Below are 15,704 nucleotides of genomic sequence, written 5' to 3'. Positions count from 1 at the left end.
GACTATGCCACCAAATGAGGTTGCAGCTGTAAAAGGTGTATTTTGCATATAACTGTGATAAATGACTTTTGATTTAGATCAAATAACAATTTAAAATAAACCACTCATTTTCAACTCAAGTTTTTTTTTTTTCTTGAAAAAACTTGGGGTTTATTGATTTTTTTAAACTGCAAATAGTCGTTACAAAAAGTTTTTTTTTCTTTTAAATAAATTCACACAAAGAAAAAAGAAATAGAAAGCGACGGTAGTGAACAGCAAGAGGAATACTAATTACATTCATCTCCGTGTGTGTGTGCCAGTTCTGTTTACATTAACACTGGAAAACTCCAAACCTGGAATCCAGAACTTCAAATCTGTGATCGGAATGTCTTGAGATGGGCACGTGGAAGTCAAAAGGTTTCTCTCTTTTTTTGTTTTTTTTTTTTTCCCCTTTTAGAAGCTATACACAAAAAGAAGTTGTTCTCCTTCTGTACTGTCACAGAACTTTTAGATACATTCTCAGTCCTAGCTGTGAAAGGCCTAAAGAGAAAGAAACTCAATTTGCAGTCCAACACAAAGGGGGGAATTTCTAAAATAAATAATCCAACAGTTTTTTGCATTTTTTAAATTAATTTTTCATTTTTTTAAAATAAAATAACCAAAAAGTGTAGTTACAAAAAAAATGTCGTTGAAGAATAATATATTAAAACTGTGGAAAAAAAGGAAAAAGACACGTCACAAAATTTTAAGATTAATATGAAGATCATAATTTAACATAAAAGAATATATTCTATGGATTTGTCATCCCGATAAATATGAACAAAATTAACAAAAAAAAGCATAGTTTGGCAATAAATACGTTTTGATAAGTTAAATAAGCTTTTTTATATTGATGTGCAGTGACAAGCAAAATTTTGCTCTCCAATTTCTGAAAGTTATATGAAGTTTAAAACCCAGGGAAAAAAAGCATGGCGTGAGTGCTCTAAGGATAGACCTACGGTATTCTAGAGCAAAAACCATTAAAGCTACTTCTACAGGAAATCGTTTTACACAGATATTGTATGTGGAATGAATACCATTAACTGCTCACCCCTTACATGGTTTTTTTTTTTTTAGCTTTTCTCTCATTTTTTTGTTGTTATTTTTCTTTAAAGATGTCACATATTAGCTGGGGAACTTTAGCACCAAAATCAAGTCTCTCATAGTCCATCTAGCTTCCCCTTCCTCCCCACTTAAAAAAGAAAATAATTAAATCACAAAGTCCCACTTCTATCACAATCTTTGTCCGCTTTTTCAGCCTTCCTTCTTGCAGACCTACACAAATCCAGGCAAGATTAGTCAATAAGGGGTTCAGGTTGGGAAGGAAAAGGTTTTGAATGTCAAAGACAGGTTTTCCCAAAAACCCAAGTCTGGCAACAACTCTCCCAGGGGCGGGTGTTGGGGGGGAGAGGGTGACCTCTGGGAAGAGGGGAAAAGCGTGCAGGAGACTGAAATGAGGGCAGGTGCAGCTGTGTGGCCAGTGGAGGGAGCTGCTGGTTCTGGGTCTCCTCCCCCTCCCGGGCGCTCCCCCTGGGCAGGGAGGCCCACGGGTGCCCTCTGGCGCTGAAGAGGTAATGTAGTCACAGTGACAAAGTTAGATTACAAGGCACTAAATTGCTTCTGTAAACTGTTACTGCTTTTTTCTTTTGGGATTTGGCACTTACGGCTTAAGCCAGAAAAAGGCATCTACTGACAAATATGGGACTTGTCTGTTAGGCATGGTAGATGGGCGATACAATTGAGAGGAGGGGGTTTCAAGCCAGAGGAAGCTACTGACCAATTGACTTGTCCTTATGTTAGGTGGGTGTTAACAAGGAAGGGAAGAGGGAGGGGCAGTCCAAGGTTCTGGAGGGACAGGGTTGAGCTTAACCTTGTTCAGTAGGGGGCTGTGGGCATTGGGTGGGGAGGCGGGTGAAGGTGGGGGGGTGGGGGTAGATTAGGCGGGGGGGGGGACCCTCGCTAGCCTGGTTTAGTCATCTGAGATGGAGAGTCTGCTGAAAATGGGCAGGCGTCTTGAGTTGTCCAAGGTAGGGGAGTCTGAGCCACTGTGGCTGCTGCTGGAGCTGCTCAGGTAGCCCTCCTGGTCCGAGAGAGAATCCTGAGGGCTGGGGGGAGAGTCAAACATGTGAGGGGACTCAGACATGGGCCGGAAGAGGAAGGTGGTGGGTGAGCCACCACCCCCCGGCAGCCCCATGCTAGGGGCAAAGAGGCTCGCCAGCTCCTGGCTGGAGAAGGCGAAGGGGATATTGGTGCCATTGGGCAGGGTGGGTGAGCCCAGGAGGTCATCGGCACTCAGGATAGGGGGTGGGGTGATGGACGTGGGGCTGTCCAGCAGCCCTGTGGCAGTGGCGGTGGCAGCGGCGCTGGGAAACCCAGCAAAGCTAAAGGTATGCTGGAGGCGGGGACGGTCAGCAGAGAGGTCCCGGGCCCCGGCCAGGGCGCGGCGCTCCTCGGCATTGTGGATGAAGTGGCAGCGGGGCCCGTAGGGGCAGAAGCCGATGGTGTGGAAGGTGCGGCACAGCTCCGTCTTGTACTTGGGGTGGCGGGTCAGGCTGCGGAGCTCGTGGATGCCGTGGGCGAACTGGCACTTGTCCCCGTACTTACAGGCACCGTTCTCCTCGAAGGGGCGGCACAGCTCCGTCTTGTAACGGCTGGAGTTGACCTGGCCGTTCCCCGGCTGCTTCTGGGTAGGCAGCAACCGCTCGCCCCCCTCTGAGAAAGAGCGGTCTCGGAAGCGGCTGTCCCGAGAGCTCAGGGCTGGGGCCGGCTCACTCTTGAGGCTGCTGAGGAGCTGGTTCTGGTGGAACTTGGAGCTGGGCAGGGTGACCGAGTGCCTCCGAGGGAAGCCCCCGCCGGCCGGGGTACCCACCGCCTTCCTGTCCAGCAGGCAGGCCCCTGCGTTGGGAGTACTGTAGTTGAGCATCTTGTTACCCTTGCATAGAACTTCGCTCAAGTCGAAGATGGTGGCAGACACGAGGGTGGTGGTCATCCTGGGTGCTCGGACGGGACAGAGACAAGAATCTGGTGTGTCGCAAAGGTCCCGGTGCGGGGAAGGCGCAGCCTCCGGCTCTCCGGTCTGGAGTCCCACACGCCTGCTCCCAGCGCCCCTCGCCTTTCTCTGACTCTCCCCTCAACTCAAGTTTTTAATGCACAAATGAAAGATAAACCAATGGCTATTTATGTGTTGGTTGTATTAGCAGAACTTGCCAGCTTTTTATCAGTGTCATCAGATTCTTTGAGCAGAAACTGAGTTAAATTAATCCTAATAATCTTTTTTTTAAAAGATTTTATTTATTTGAGTTCTCCACCCCCCCCCCCCGCCCCAGTTGTCTGTTCTCTATCTGCTGCGTGTTCTTCTTTGTCCACTTCTGTTGTTGTCAGCGGCACGGGAATCTGTGTTTCTTTTTGTGGTGTCATCTTGTTGTGTCAGCTCTCCTTGTATGCGGCGCCATTTCTGGGCAGGCTGAACTCTCCTTCGCGCTGGGCGGCTCTCCTTACAGGGCGCACTCCTTGCGTGTGGGACTCCCCTACGCAGGGGACAGCCCTGTGTGGCACCGCACTCCTTGGGCGCATCAGCACTGTGCATGGGCCAGCTCCATACGGGTCAAGGAGGCCTGGGGTTTGAACCGCGGACCTCCCATGTGGTAGACAGATGCCCTAACCGCTGGGCCAAGTCTGCTTCCCCTAATAATCTTTTGCTTTCTGTTGCTGGTGAAACACCTAGCACTATTACAAATGCTACTGTAAAATCGGTTAAAAAGATCAACAACGAATATAAAACTGTTTTTGCATTGATACCAAATACCAACTTTGGTGGAATACAGCAATGTGGTAAAAATTTCTCTTACCAAATCAAGAAGCTCATGGACCAGAAATATTCTTAGGATTAGTTGTGGTATACACATAATACATAATTGTGTCAAAAAAAACTGTGACATTCCACCTATGGAAAAAGAAGCTGTAGTTGTCAAAATTTACAAATATTTTTGTATATTCCAAGAGTAACAGAACTAATAAATTTTTGTGAAGCTGATGCTGAATACAAAAATACATTCAGCATGGCAGCACATTAAAAATCATTAATACTAAAAAGGTATTAGAAATATTAATGCGTTTTTTAGAACTACTTTTTAAATTCATCTCAGGGTCCTATAATGGTTATTGAACTTGTACAAGAATCCTCTAATTTGGAAATCTTTTTTAAAAATTGAAATCAACAAAACACTAAAAACCCTACAGCTTTTGAGATATTTAGGAAATTGCAATCACTGAAAATAAAGCTTGTAATTAGGAATACTGTGAAATTTATCTCTTCAGAAAGGAAAAATGACAAATTAAATTACAGCTTAGACATTTTTTAAGATTTAATTTTGAAATTCCATTTTGGAATATCTCCATTTTGGGTAAGAATCTTTTGATGGAGCTTTCATTTTTAATTGATATGTTCTCCTGGAATGGGATGCATTGAGGAGGTCTACAATTTTGTAGCATCTAAATTTGATTAAACATACAAAAGTTCCTAAATAAAGAGAAATTAAGAAAGAATCTGTCACAGAAAAATAATCATAATGGAGACAAAAACACAGTCTCTGTGAAAATGTCTGGGCTGAAATATTTACACATTCCAATGCCTTGCAGCTCTGGGTAGGCCTCGGGGGAAGCCAGCTCACATGTGAGAAGACCCACAGTCTTCACTGACAGCGAGTCTGTGTTGTCAGGAAGCCCAGGCTAGCCCGCGGGGGCTGCAGAGAGGGAAAGAGGTACCAGGCTGTCCTCAGCCACATCAGCCATACCCGCAAGGCACAAAAGACATGTGCGTTCAGATACCAGCTCTGACATCAGTCCAGCTGAGCCTGCAGATGCCTCGAGGAGCAGATGCCATCTGACAGCAAGAGCAGAAGAAAACCCCAAATGAGAACCACCCAGCTGAGGCCAGTCAACCCACAGAACTGAGGGCGATTAGAACAGTTATTGCAAACCAGGAAGCCTGGGAGCGATCTGTTATGCAGCAGTATGTAACCAGAACACATGGTATTAGAGGTGGATGTGGGAAACGGATGTGGCTCAATCAGCTGGGCTCCCCTCTACCATACAGGAGGTCCAGGGTTCAATGCCCAGGGCCTCCTGCGTGGCAAGCTGGCCCACGTGGAGTGCCGACCCATGCAGGAATGCCACCCTGCGTGGGAGTGCTGCCCGGCACAGGAATGCCAACCTGAGCAGGAGTGCTGGCTGACATGGAGAGCTGGCACAGCAAGATGACGCAACAAAAGACACAGAGGAGAGAGAATAAGAAGACTTGGCAGAACAGGGAGCTGAGGTGGTGCAAGAGAGTAATCGTCTCTCCCCCATTCTTGAAGGTCCCAGGATTGGTTCCCAGAGCCGCCTAATAAGAATACAAGCAGACACAGAAGAACACACAGTGAATGAACACAGAGAGGAGACAATGGGGTGGGGGTGGGGGGGATAAGTAAATAAATCTTTAAAAAAAAAAAAAGATGGATGTGACTGACAGGCCTGTCAAAGCACAGAAATGCATGCCCCAAATGATTCTGCTTAGGGTTATTTATTTATTTTTCATTAAAAATGTTATTCAAGTGAATACGTGAATGTACACTCATATAAACAATAATAATATAGTAAAAGCTGTGAACTTACAAAACAAACAGATCTAACATCATACATCATCCCCACCCACACACACCACCTTGCATTGTTGTGAAATATTTGTTACAAAAGATGAAAGATCACTGTCAAAGTGTAACAACTAATCTATATCCTAATTTCGTGTATTTCCCCCCAACATTCCCTATTTATTTTTTGTTGTTTTATAAACCATACAATTTATCTAAAGTATACAATCAATGACATTTGGTATAATCACAGTTGTGCATTCATCACTTCAGTCAATATAAGAGAATTTTCATTTCTCCAAGAAAAAAAGAAAAGAAACCACTATTAAACCCTTACGTTAGTGCTACTAAATTACAAATCCTATGACGTGCTTTTACCATTTCTATTCATTCCTAAGCATTTACAAACAAGCTTTTTACCAATTCTGCACAGATTAAACCTCAGACCACCACCTACAACAAGGTCTTGTAGATGTTTCCCTACATTGTCTTCTAGGAGTTTTATGGTCCTGGCTTTTATTTTCAGGTCTCTAACCCATTTTGAGTTGATTCTTGTATAGAGAGTGAGATAGGGGTTCTTCTTCATTCTTTTGGTTATGCACATCCAGTTCTTCCAGCACCATTTGTTCCAATCCATGAACATGGAATGTCCTTCCTTTTGTTTAGCCCTTGTTTGATTTCTTTCAGCTATTACAGATATTTGGGGATTTTCTAAATATAGAATCATGTCATCTGCAATCTGGATGCCTCTTTTTTTTCTTGTCTAACTGCTCTAGCTAGAACTTCTAACACAATGTTGAACAACAGAGGTTAACAGTGGGCATTCTTGTCTTGTTCTTGATCTTAAGAGGGAAAGGTTCAACTTCTCTCCATAGTGTTGGCTGTGGGATTTTCATATATGTCCTTTATTATGTTTAGGAACTTTTCTTCTATACCTCTCTTCAAAGCGTTTTTTATCACAAAAGGATGCTGGATTTTTGTCAAATGCCTTTTCTGCATCAATTAACATGATCACGTGTTTCCTTTTTTTTTTAAAAAAAAAAAGATTATTTTTATTTACTTCTCTCTCTTTCCCTCCTGTTGCCTGCTCTGCATCCATTTGCTGTGTGTTCTTCTGCATCCACTTGCATTGTCAGGCAGCACTGGGAAACTCCATCTCTTTCTGTTGCATCATCATCTCGCTGCATCAGATCTCCGTGTGTGCAGTGCCACTCCTGGGCAAGCTGTGCTTTTTTCATGCATGGTGGCTCTCCTTGAGGGGCACACTCCTTGCGCGTGGGGCACTCCTGTGCAGGGGTGCCCCTGCGTGGTACGGCACTTCTGGCGTGCGGCAGGACTGTGTGTGGGCGAACTCAGCATATGAGTCAGGAGGCCCTGGGTATCAAACTCTGGATCCTTCATCAGTTGAGCCACATCCACTTCCCTAAACTGGATTTTTTTGTTTGTTTTTTGAGGTACCAGGATGAGTGATTGAATCCCAGACCTCATATGTGGGAAACTGGTGCTCAACCAATGAGCCAGACTGGCTCCCCTGAGTTGGTTTCTGCTTTTGTTTTTTTAAAAGATTTATTAATTATTTCTCCCCCTCCCTCCATTGTCTGCTCTCTGTGTCTGGTTGTATTCTCATTGGGCGGCTCCAGGAACCAATCCTGGGGCTTTCTGGAGTGGGAGAGAGGTGATCATTCTCTCCCGCCACCTCAGCTCCCTGATCTGCTGTGTCTCTTATTCTCTCTCCTCTGTGTCTTTTTTTGTTGCACCATTTTTCTGCACCAGCTCTCTGCATGGGCCAGCACTCCCACACGGTGCAGTACTCCGCACAGGCCAGCACTCTGCGTGAGACAGCTTGCCACATAGGCCAACGTGCCTTCACCAGGAGGCCCTGGGCAACGACTCCTGGAATTCCTATATGGGAGACGGGAGCCCAATTGCTTGAGTCACATCTGCTTCCCTGTAGTTAGTTTTTAGGAGGCACTGGGGACTGAACATGGGACCTCCCATGTGGGAAGCAGACATTCAACTACTTGAGTCTGTTTTGTCAGACACCAGTATAGGTACCCCCGCTCTCTTTTGGTTACTGTTTGTGTGAAATATCTTTTTCCAAGCTTTCACTTACAGTCTGTTTGCATCCTTAGGTCTAAGGTGAGTCTTCTGCAGACAGCATATGGTTGTCTCATGTATTCTTATCCAGCCTATGTCTTTTGATAGAAGAGTTGAATCTATTAACATTCATTGTTACTACTGTAAAGGCATTATTTACTTTAACCATTTCATCCTTTGGCTGTTATATGTCATATCTTATTTTTGTCTGTCTTTTTATCCTCTTGCTTACCCTTTCCCATAGTCTTCATGTCTACACTCTCCTCCCAGACTCTTGCTTTTTTCTTTTTTGGCTGCAGAACTCCCTTTAGTGTTTCCTGCAGAGCTGAATTCTTGTTTATGAACTCCTAGTTCCTGTTTCATTTATTTTATAAGCAGTTTTATTGACATATATTCACAACCTTTACAATGTATCCAAATTGTACAATCAAAGGCTTTTACCTTAGTTTTTGTTTATTTGTGAATATTTTAAACTCGTCATATTTGAAGGACAGTTTTGCTGGATAAAGAATTCGTGGCTGGCAGTTGTTCTCTTTCAGTACCTTAATTATATCATACCACTGCCTTCTTGACTCCATGGTTTCTGAAAAGAAAGAAACCTGAACTAAGTTTTACTGGATGTCCTGTTTATGTGATGTTTCACTTCTCCCTTCCTGCTTTCAGAATTTTCTCTTTACATTTGCATTTAACATTCTGAATATTTTTTGTCTTGGGGTAAGGTCTACTTGGATTTATTCCAATTCGAGTACACTGTGCTTTCTCAACATGTATATTCATGTCTTTCATGAGAGGTGGGAAATTTTTGGCCATTATTTCCTCAAATATTCTTTCTGCCCTTTTTCCCTTCTCTTCTCTTGGAACTCCCATAACATGGAGGGTAGTGAACTTCATTAAAATCCATGAGTCCCTGCTCAATTTTTTCCATTCTTTTCTCTCTGTTCTTCTCTTTTCAATTTCAGCTGTTCTGTCCTCTACTTTGCTGACTCTTTCTTCCATCATTACAAATCTGCTATTGTATGCCTCTATTATATTTCCCCTCCCCCTCCCCTGCCCTGCTGTCTTTGCTGTCTGTGTTCATTCGCTGTGTGATCTTCTGTATCTATTTCTCTTTTTGTCTTCTCTTCTCATCTTTCTCCTCTAGGATTCAATGGGATTCAATCCTGGGGACCTCTGATGTGGAGAGAGGTTCCCTGTCAATTGCACCACTTTAATTCCTGATCTCTGCTGCACTTCACCCTGACTCTCCTCTTTGTCTCTCCTTTGTTGTGCAGTCATCTTGCTGTGTGACTCACTTGCGTGGACACTGGCTCACCGTATGGGCACTTGGCTTGCTGTGCAGGCACCTGGCTCACCACATGGGCACTCGCACAGGCACTCGGCTCGCCAAGCGGGCACCCATGCAGGCATTCGGCTCACCACGTGGGCACTGCCTCGTCATACAGGCATGCTTTCTCTTCTTTTTCACCAGGAGGCCCCAGGGATCGAACCTGGGTTCTCTATTGTATTTTAAATCTCACTTATAGTATCTTTCATTCCCATAAGCTCTGTTACTTTTCTACCCAATGTCTCAAAACTTTTTTTGTGCTTTCCCATGGTCTTAATGTCTTTTCTTCCTTTAGTCACGTTGTCCTTCAACTCTATGATTTGATTTAGGAGATTTGTATGAACATCACTGATTAGTTGTTTCAAGACTGTGTCTCATATGGAGCTTTGATTTGTTCCTTTGCCTGAGTCATATCTTCTTTTCTCTTAGGATGGCCTGTAATTTTTTTGTAATGCTTAGGCATCTGATTATGATGCTGAATTTACTATAATGTTTATTTCTCTCTCTTGTCTAGGGATTGACCGCTAAGTAGTTGTGTACTATCACTGTTCTTTGGTTCTTGGTTCAACTTTTTCTAGATATTTAGGATAGTCCTGTGTAACTGCTCGAACCAGAGCTAAGAACCCAGTAATGTGGTGCTGGCCAGTTTTCAAGGGTCTTGGAGAAGGGGGCAGTATAGGCACCCAGATTGCCTCTTTTATTTCTTACCATTTCCCCTCTCTCTGTGTGCACTTTCCTTATCTGCCAGCAGATGGTGCCCTTCAGAAGACCTCTCAGCTCAGGCCCCATAAGCTAGGGGGGAATGCATTCACTGGAACCTCGGCCTGGTGGGTAGTGCAGAAGCCATGCCCTTAGGGCAGGTCACCCCTAGCAAATAACCTTTCACAGAAGTTGCTCTCCTCCCTTTGCCAGTGGCACCCTCCCTCCCTCTGTCATTGTTTACATAATCACATTTTAAAAATGTGTTTTCATGCATACAGGTAAAAGATTCTGGCTTTTAATGAATGATAGGCAGGGCTCTTGGCCTACTATGAGCAGAACAACACGATCAGACTTCCATTTCTAGCTGCTGTGTTGGGGCAAGGACAGAAGTCAGGAGAGCAGTCAGGATGGGCTATTACAATAGTTCATGCAAGAGATGATAAAGGTTTAGTTCATTACTGCACCAATGGCAGAAACTACTTATTTGTGTCTATATATTTTGCAATTGGCTGCCTTACTCAACTCATTTTCAGTCCTGATATTAAAGGTTCTTAGTTGATTATTTTAAGGTAGGCAATCATATCACATACAAACAATGATGACCCTTTGAAATATTTATAACCTTTACTATATGTCTCATCGTATTGGCTAAAACTTCCAGAGTAATGTTAAATATGGTTTTATTTCCTTTATCAAAGAAAACTTTTCAAATGATAAATATTTGTGCTAATATACTGACGACTGATTCACTGGAGGATACAGTAGCTTTTAGAAGTTTAAAGTTTTTCTCAAGTCATCATTTTTTCAAAAACAAGGCTAAAATACTCCCAGACTCTGATGAGCTGGTGCTCTGGGGCTCCGCAACCTCTGGTGGGGGTACAAGTCAGGAGAACACTAATAAAGCGCAAGAGTGAGCAAGCGAGCTGGGGAGAAATGTTCAGCTCGAGTGCCAGCTCTACTGGATTAAATTAGAAGGAAATCCCTAGAGAATGACGGTTCTAGTGATTTTGAGCTTATAACTACATTTCTTTAAATATCTTAGAGTGGTTCAGATACCTGCATTCTGCTCTTCTTCCATTTGAAGGAAATGACCTTTTGAAAATATACTGGTCACAGCACCAAAACTAGATGCATTTCTTTATGTGCTAAACGGGAGAAGATCACATACGTAAAATCAGGAATAGGAGTCAGTCTTTCATCACAATGCTGAAAGCCAGAAGATAATGGAAATAAGGTCTTTCAAATGCTGAAAATGACTTTCAGACTAGAATTCTTATTTTTTTTTTTTAAGTACCGGGGCCAGAGATTGAACCCAGAACCTAATATGTGGAAGCCGGCACTCAACTACCAAGCCACACCGGCTTCCCAAACTAGAATTCTTGATCCAGTCAAATGAATAAGTTGAGTTTTATAAAACTGTCATTTTTCTTAGGCCTAAAATACATAATCGCCAATTTCCATTATAATATTAAAGGTAAAGATACAACTTAATATTAAGTTAAAGATATACCATACCTTCACTATACTTTTACAAAAGTTGTGTGTGTGTATAAACATATACATTAAAGTACAAAAAGATATCCTTTATAGTTAGCACATCTTCAGAGCTGGCAACCCCATATGTATAGGGTGGGTGGTGTGTAGGTGTCCGCGTAGACACCCCCACCCCGAGAGTTTTACACATGTGCACTAGGACATATGCACAAGAATGTTCATAGCAGCAGTGTCCATAATAGCAAAAACCTGGAAACAATTTATATATCCATTGGCAGCAGACTGATAAACTGTTGTGTACAAGTGATGGTATACAGCAATGAAAAGGAATGAACCACAGTTTCATGAAACAAAGACTTTTGGAAAAGCATGGGAGAGGGAAGAAAATAATCCCAGGGAAAATATGTATGGTACCATTTTTGTAAAGCTCAAAAATAATAAAAATTAAGCAATATATATAACCTCATTTGACAAAATTACATTAAAAAAAAAAAAGCAACAGAAGGATAATGCAAACTTTAGGACAGTATTGGAAGTACCAGGAGAGGAACGTGGAAGCAGATGAAAGTTGAAGGTGATACTCCTGCTCTTGAGTCAGGTGGTGGGCTCCAAGGCTCACTATCATTACAGTTTATATGTTACACACAATCCTTTGTACACATGTTTTTTTCTTTTTAAATAATAAGGGGGAAAAAAAAGAAACTGCCTTCTATGCATCCTAGTTTCCAGAGGACACATTTCCTCCAAAAGGAAGTAAAACTGGACTCCAGAAACAGCCAAAGTGGATACAACGCCAGGTACTGGTTCTCCTGAGGGCTACAGAGGCCCACAGGGTATGGTCATGGCAGATAACTCTGGAGCTCAGTACCATGTCACTGGGCCCTACTTTGGAATCTGTGTCCCTGAGTGTGATGGAGCTAAACTCAGATGTGACCTTTCTACACATGCCTCTTCTGTCACTTTTACTGAACCTTTGGTTGGTGCTAGTGCTGGTGTATACTCATATACTCAGGAGACTTGAATCTCTGGACTGTCCATGTGCCAGCTGGGCCCTGAGCCTCAGCAGAGTGGCAACTCCTACTCTCTGGTTCGTTGGAATAATAGGGAGGTGAAGATGGTCAATCACCACACCAGGGAACTGAGAGTGCCTATAACTGCAAGCGGGAGAATTGCATCTACCATCCATGTGGAATCTAAGCCCCCTCTCGATATAGAGGTGGAGTGGACATCACCATCCCAGGGCCCACAGAAAGGAATAATAAAATATGGATTAGAGTGGACTTACTGATATTCTACTATAAAACTTTTGTGACTACTAAAAGAAGAAATTGTATCATTGATGGGGAGAAACTGGCCACAGTTGTTACTGAGGGCAAGGAGTAGGAAGAAGGGATGTGATGAGGGGGCATTTTTGGGACTTTGGAGATGTCCTAAATGATATTGCAGGGTTAGATGCTAGACATTATATATCCTGCCATAACCCACTGAATGTACCAGGGGAGCGTGTGAACTACAGAGTAAACTATTATCCACATAGTGCAGCAGTGCTCCAAAATGTGTCCGAGTGTGATGAGTGTGCCACAATGATGGGGGAGGTTGTTGGTGTGGGAGGAGTGGGGTGGGGGGATGGGGGTATACAGGAACCTCATGTTTTTTATGATGTAACTTTTTTTGTGATGTATGTATCTTCAAAAAAATACAATTTACAAAAATGAGAGGGTGGGGGTATAGGGTACAGGTTATATGGGAACCTCATGTTTTTTTTAATGTAACATTCTATGTGACCTATTAACTTTAATAAAAATAAAAAAAATTAAAAGAAAAACAAAACAAAACAAAAGGAAGTAAACCAAAGAAAAGGAAAGTGTGAGCCAACCAAGGGAAGAGTTGGAGAGAATCCAGGCTCCTAGTACATGTTTGTCCATGTACCTCCAGCACGTAATTAAAAGGATCTCTACATGGTTGACAATTCTGTGAAATTTGTTGAATAAACGAATGACGGACACTCCCAGAACGCTGGTGAAGGTAGGCCTGAGGCTGCAGGTGCTGCAAGCCTAGAGAGCAGTCCAGACTGGAGAGGGGGACAAAGGGCCCCAGAAGGTGCCACAAGAAGAGAAGTGGAGCGACAGCACACCTGAGGTGTCCAGGTGAAACTGAGAAGGAAGGTTCAGTTCTGACAGTCTGGCAATGAATTAGAAAAGAAGTCAAATGAATCAAATGGACAATTACTAACACCACAGAGGAAAAGTGTATTGAGAAAGCTCACGGAATCATGGTATACGATTTGGCTCAGTCAGCTAAATAACATTCATATGATCACACCAATGAATACAGTGAGTGTTCACTTAGCCCCAGTGGGTACTGTAACTATCTTGGGTGGACTGAGAAAGAAAACATGGGCTGTGCTGGTGAACTAAATCCTTCTCTCTCTTAACAGGAGATCAAAAGATAATTACTAAAACTGAAAAATGAAGAAATAACAGTATAAATACGTGACATAGAAATATGGAATAAATATCAGAAGACAACAGCTCAAAGGGGTGGGGGTGGCTGTCTCTAAGGAAGTGGATCAGGAAGAGAGAAGGACAGGGTAGGAGAAGCACCTTTGGATTTGTTTTTTCCTAAACCTACTAACTATCTGACTTTTAAAATCAATTGCATATTACTCTGACGAAAAAAAAAAAAACCTTTGCACCTTTAAAGACTATAGGTATATCTTTGGAACTAGAAACTATTTCAAAACTATGAGTACTGCAAAAAGTCTTGTATGTTTAATGGATCAGCTTTTTGAGTCTGTAAGCCTCAGGTGTTTCTGATATAACCAAAGGACACCCTTATGCCTAGGCAGGGCCTGGGGCGGGAGGCAGGGCCTGGGGCGGGAGGCAGGGCCCTTCGTTCCCTGTGCCCCCCCTCCCCCCTTTCGGGCTAGGGGACTGCATCAGAGCCCAGATCGCTCTGATCCAAAGGGTGTCTACTGCCCAGGCCGGCACTCTGTACTGCCTGAATAACAAATTTATTTTTTATGTTAATTACATACCCCCCAGGGCCTCCTGAGAGATGGAAACCCTCTACACATTGTGGTCAAGACAAGATACAGAAAAAGTAGTTGCTATTAATCCACTGCAGCCTGACTTGTTCAGTTTTCGCTATACTGGGCCAAAATCATCTTTCTGTAACTCCCACTCCTCACTGATCCTGGCTCTGTTCTTCTGAACCACCACAAATTAAGTCTAATCCCTGTTCTGCATCTGGAAACTGAGGAGGTACCTCTTCCACTGTGACCTCTACTAATTTTCTCCATTGCTATTCCAACGCACTCTCCTCTCTGCTATTCCTTGGACATTCCAGACCCACTCCCTGCTTCCAGCCTTTGCACTACCTGTAACCTGTACCTGGAACACACTTCCCCCAGGTATCCACACAGCTTACTCTTAACTCTTCTTTGTTCCAGTGAGTCTTTCTCCATGAGGCCCAACCAACGTATTTAAAACTGTAATCTTTCTCCTTATCTTGCTCTATCCCCTAATACCATTTATTACCTTCTACTACATAATTTATGTATTATGCATCTTACATATTATCTGCCTCCCCCTACTAGAATGCTAAGTGTCACGAGAAGGCTGGGTTTTGGCTGTGCTATTCTCTGCTGTATGTTCACAAATTGAACAGTACCTGGCATGTTACAGGTACCTTATGAATAAATCATGAATGAATGAATGACCTCTGCCCTACCCACCCCCAACGACAAAACAGGTTAAACTGTTGCTATTACTGTCAGAAAGTTCATTAAAAACAATCATATTTTCCCTGTCTCCTCCTTTCCCTAGTTAGCACATTTAACTGTTAAATTTTTATTATGGTAATTTAACTCTTTCATTCCAGTTCACTGGGATCTTCTAGACTTTGACTTGTTCTTCTGTCTTGTGTCACCTGTGAATGTGATAAATGTTTTCAATGACATCACTCATAGAAATTCTGAGCCTGATAAATTAGAGTCTTTTTGCGACAATGAGAAGCTTCTCACCAGGTCAGTTGATGCATTAATCAACTCTCTTTGAGTAGAATCAGCTATTCATTCAGCCAGGAATGCATCTTTCTGAATTATTTTCATGCTTATCTATTTTTTGAAATTAAAAAAAAATGTTTGTGGTAACATATATAACACCAAATTCCCATTTTAACCACTTTCAAATATACAATTCAGTGGTATTAATTACATTCATAATATTGTGCCACCATCACCACCATCACCTCCATCAATTATGAAAATCTTTCTATCACCCCAAAGAGAAACTCTGTATCTATTAAACAATAACTCCCCATCCCGCCATCCCTTCCTCTCGTAAGCTTCAACTTTTTGTCTCTATGAATTTGCATGTTCTAGTTATTTCATATTTGTCTTTTTTTGTCTGGCTTATTTCACTTAACTTGATGTCCTG

The 15,704-nt window shown here is 42.7% G+C and overlaps 2 protein-coding genes across 3 annotated transcripts in view; both read right to left on the bottom strand.

Annotated features, from left to right (window-relative positions):
* Positions 1-15,704, bottom strand: part of DNAJC11 (DnaJ heat shock protein family (Hsp40) member C11) — a 74,947-nt gene that overhangs the window by 22,536 nt on the left and 36,707 nt on the right. The gene's annotated exons all lie outside the window — the stretch shown is intronic.
* On the bottom strand, positions 121-3,162 carry LOC101430471 (mRNA decay activator protein ZFP36L1). The gene has a single exon (XM_012524007.4). The coding sequence runs from the start codon at positions 3,005-3,007 to the stop codon at positions 1,988-1,990; it is 1,020 nt and encodes a 339-aa protein (XP_012379461.2). The 5' UTR covers positions 3,008-3,162; the 3' UTR covers positions 121-1,987.

This window comes from Dasypus novemcinctus, chromosome 9 (assembly GCF_030445035.2).
Source record: "Dasypus novemcinctus isolate mDasNov1 chromosome 9, mDasNov1.1.hap2, whole genome shotgun sequence".
In the NCBI taxonomy this organism is placed as follows: Eukaryota; Metazoa; Chordata; class Mammalia; order Cingulata; family Dasypodidae; genus Dasypus; species Dasypus novemcinctus.
This window is presented reverse-complemented; position numbering and strand designations above follow the sequence as displayed.

Coding starts and splice junctions, on each gene's coding strand:
- LOC101430471 (XM_012524007.4), bottom strand. CDS start 3,007: ATGACCACCACCCTCGTGTCTGCCACCATCTTCGACTTGAGCGAAGTT.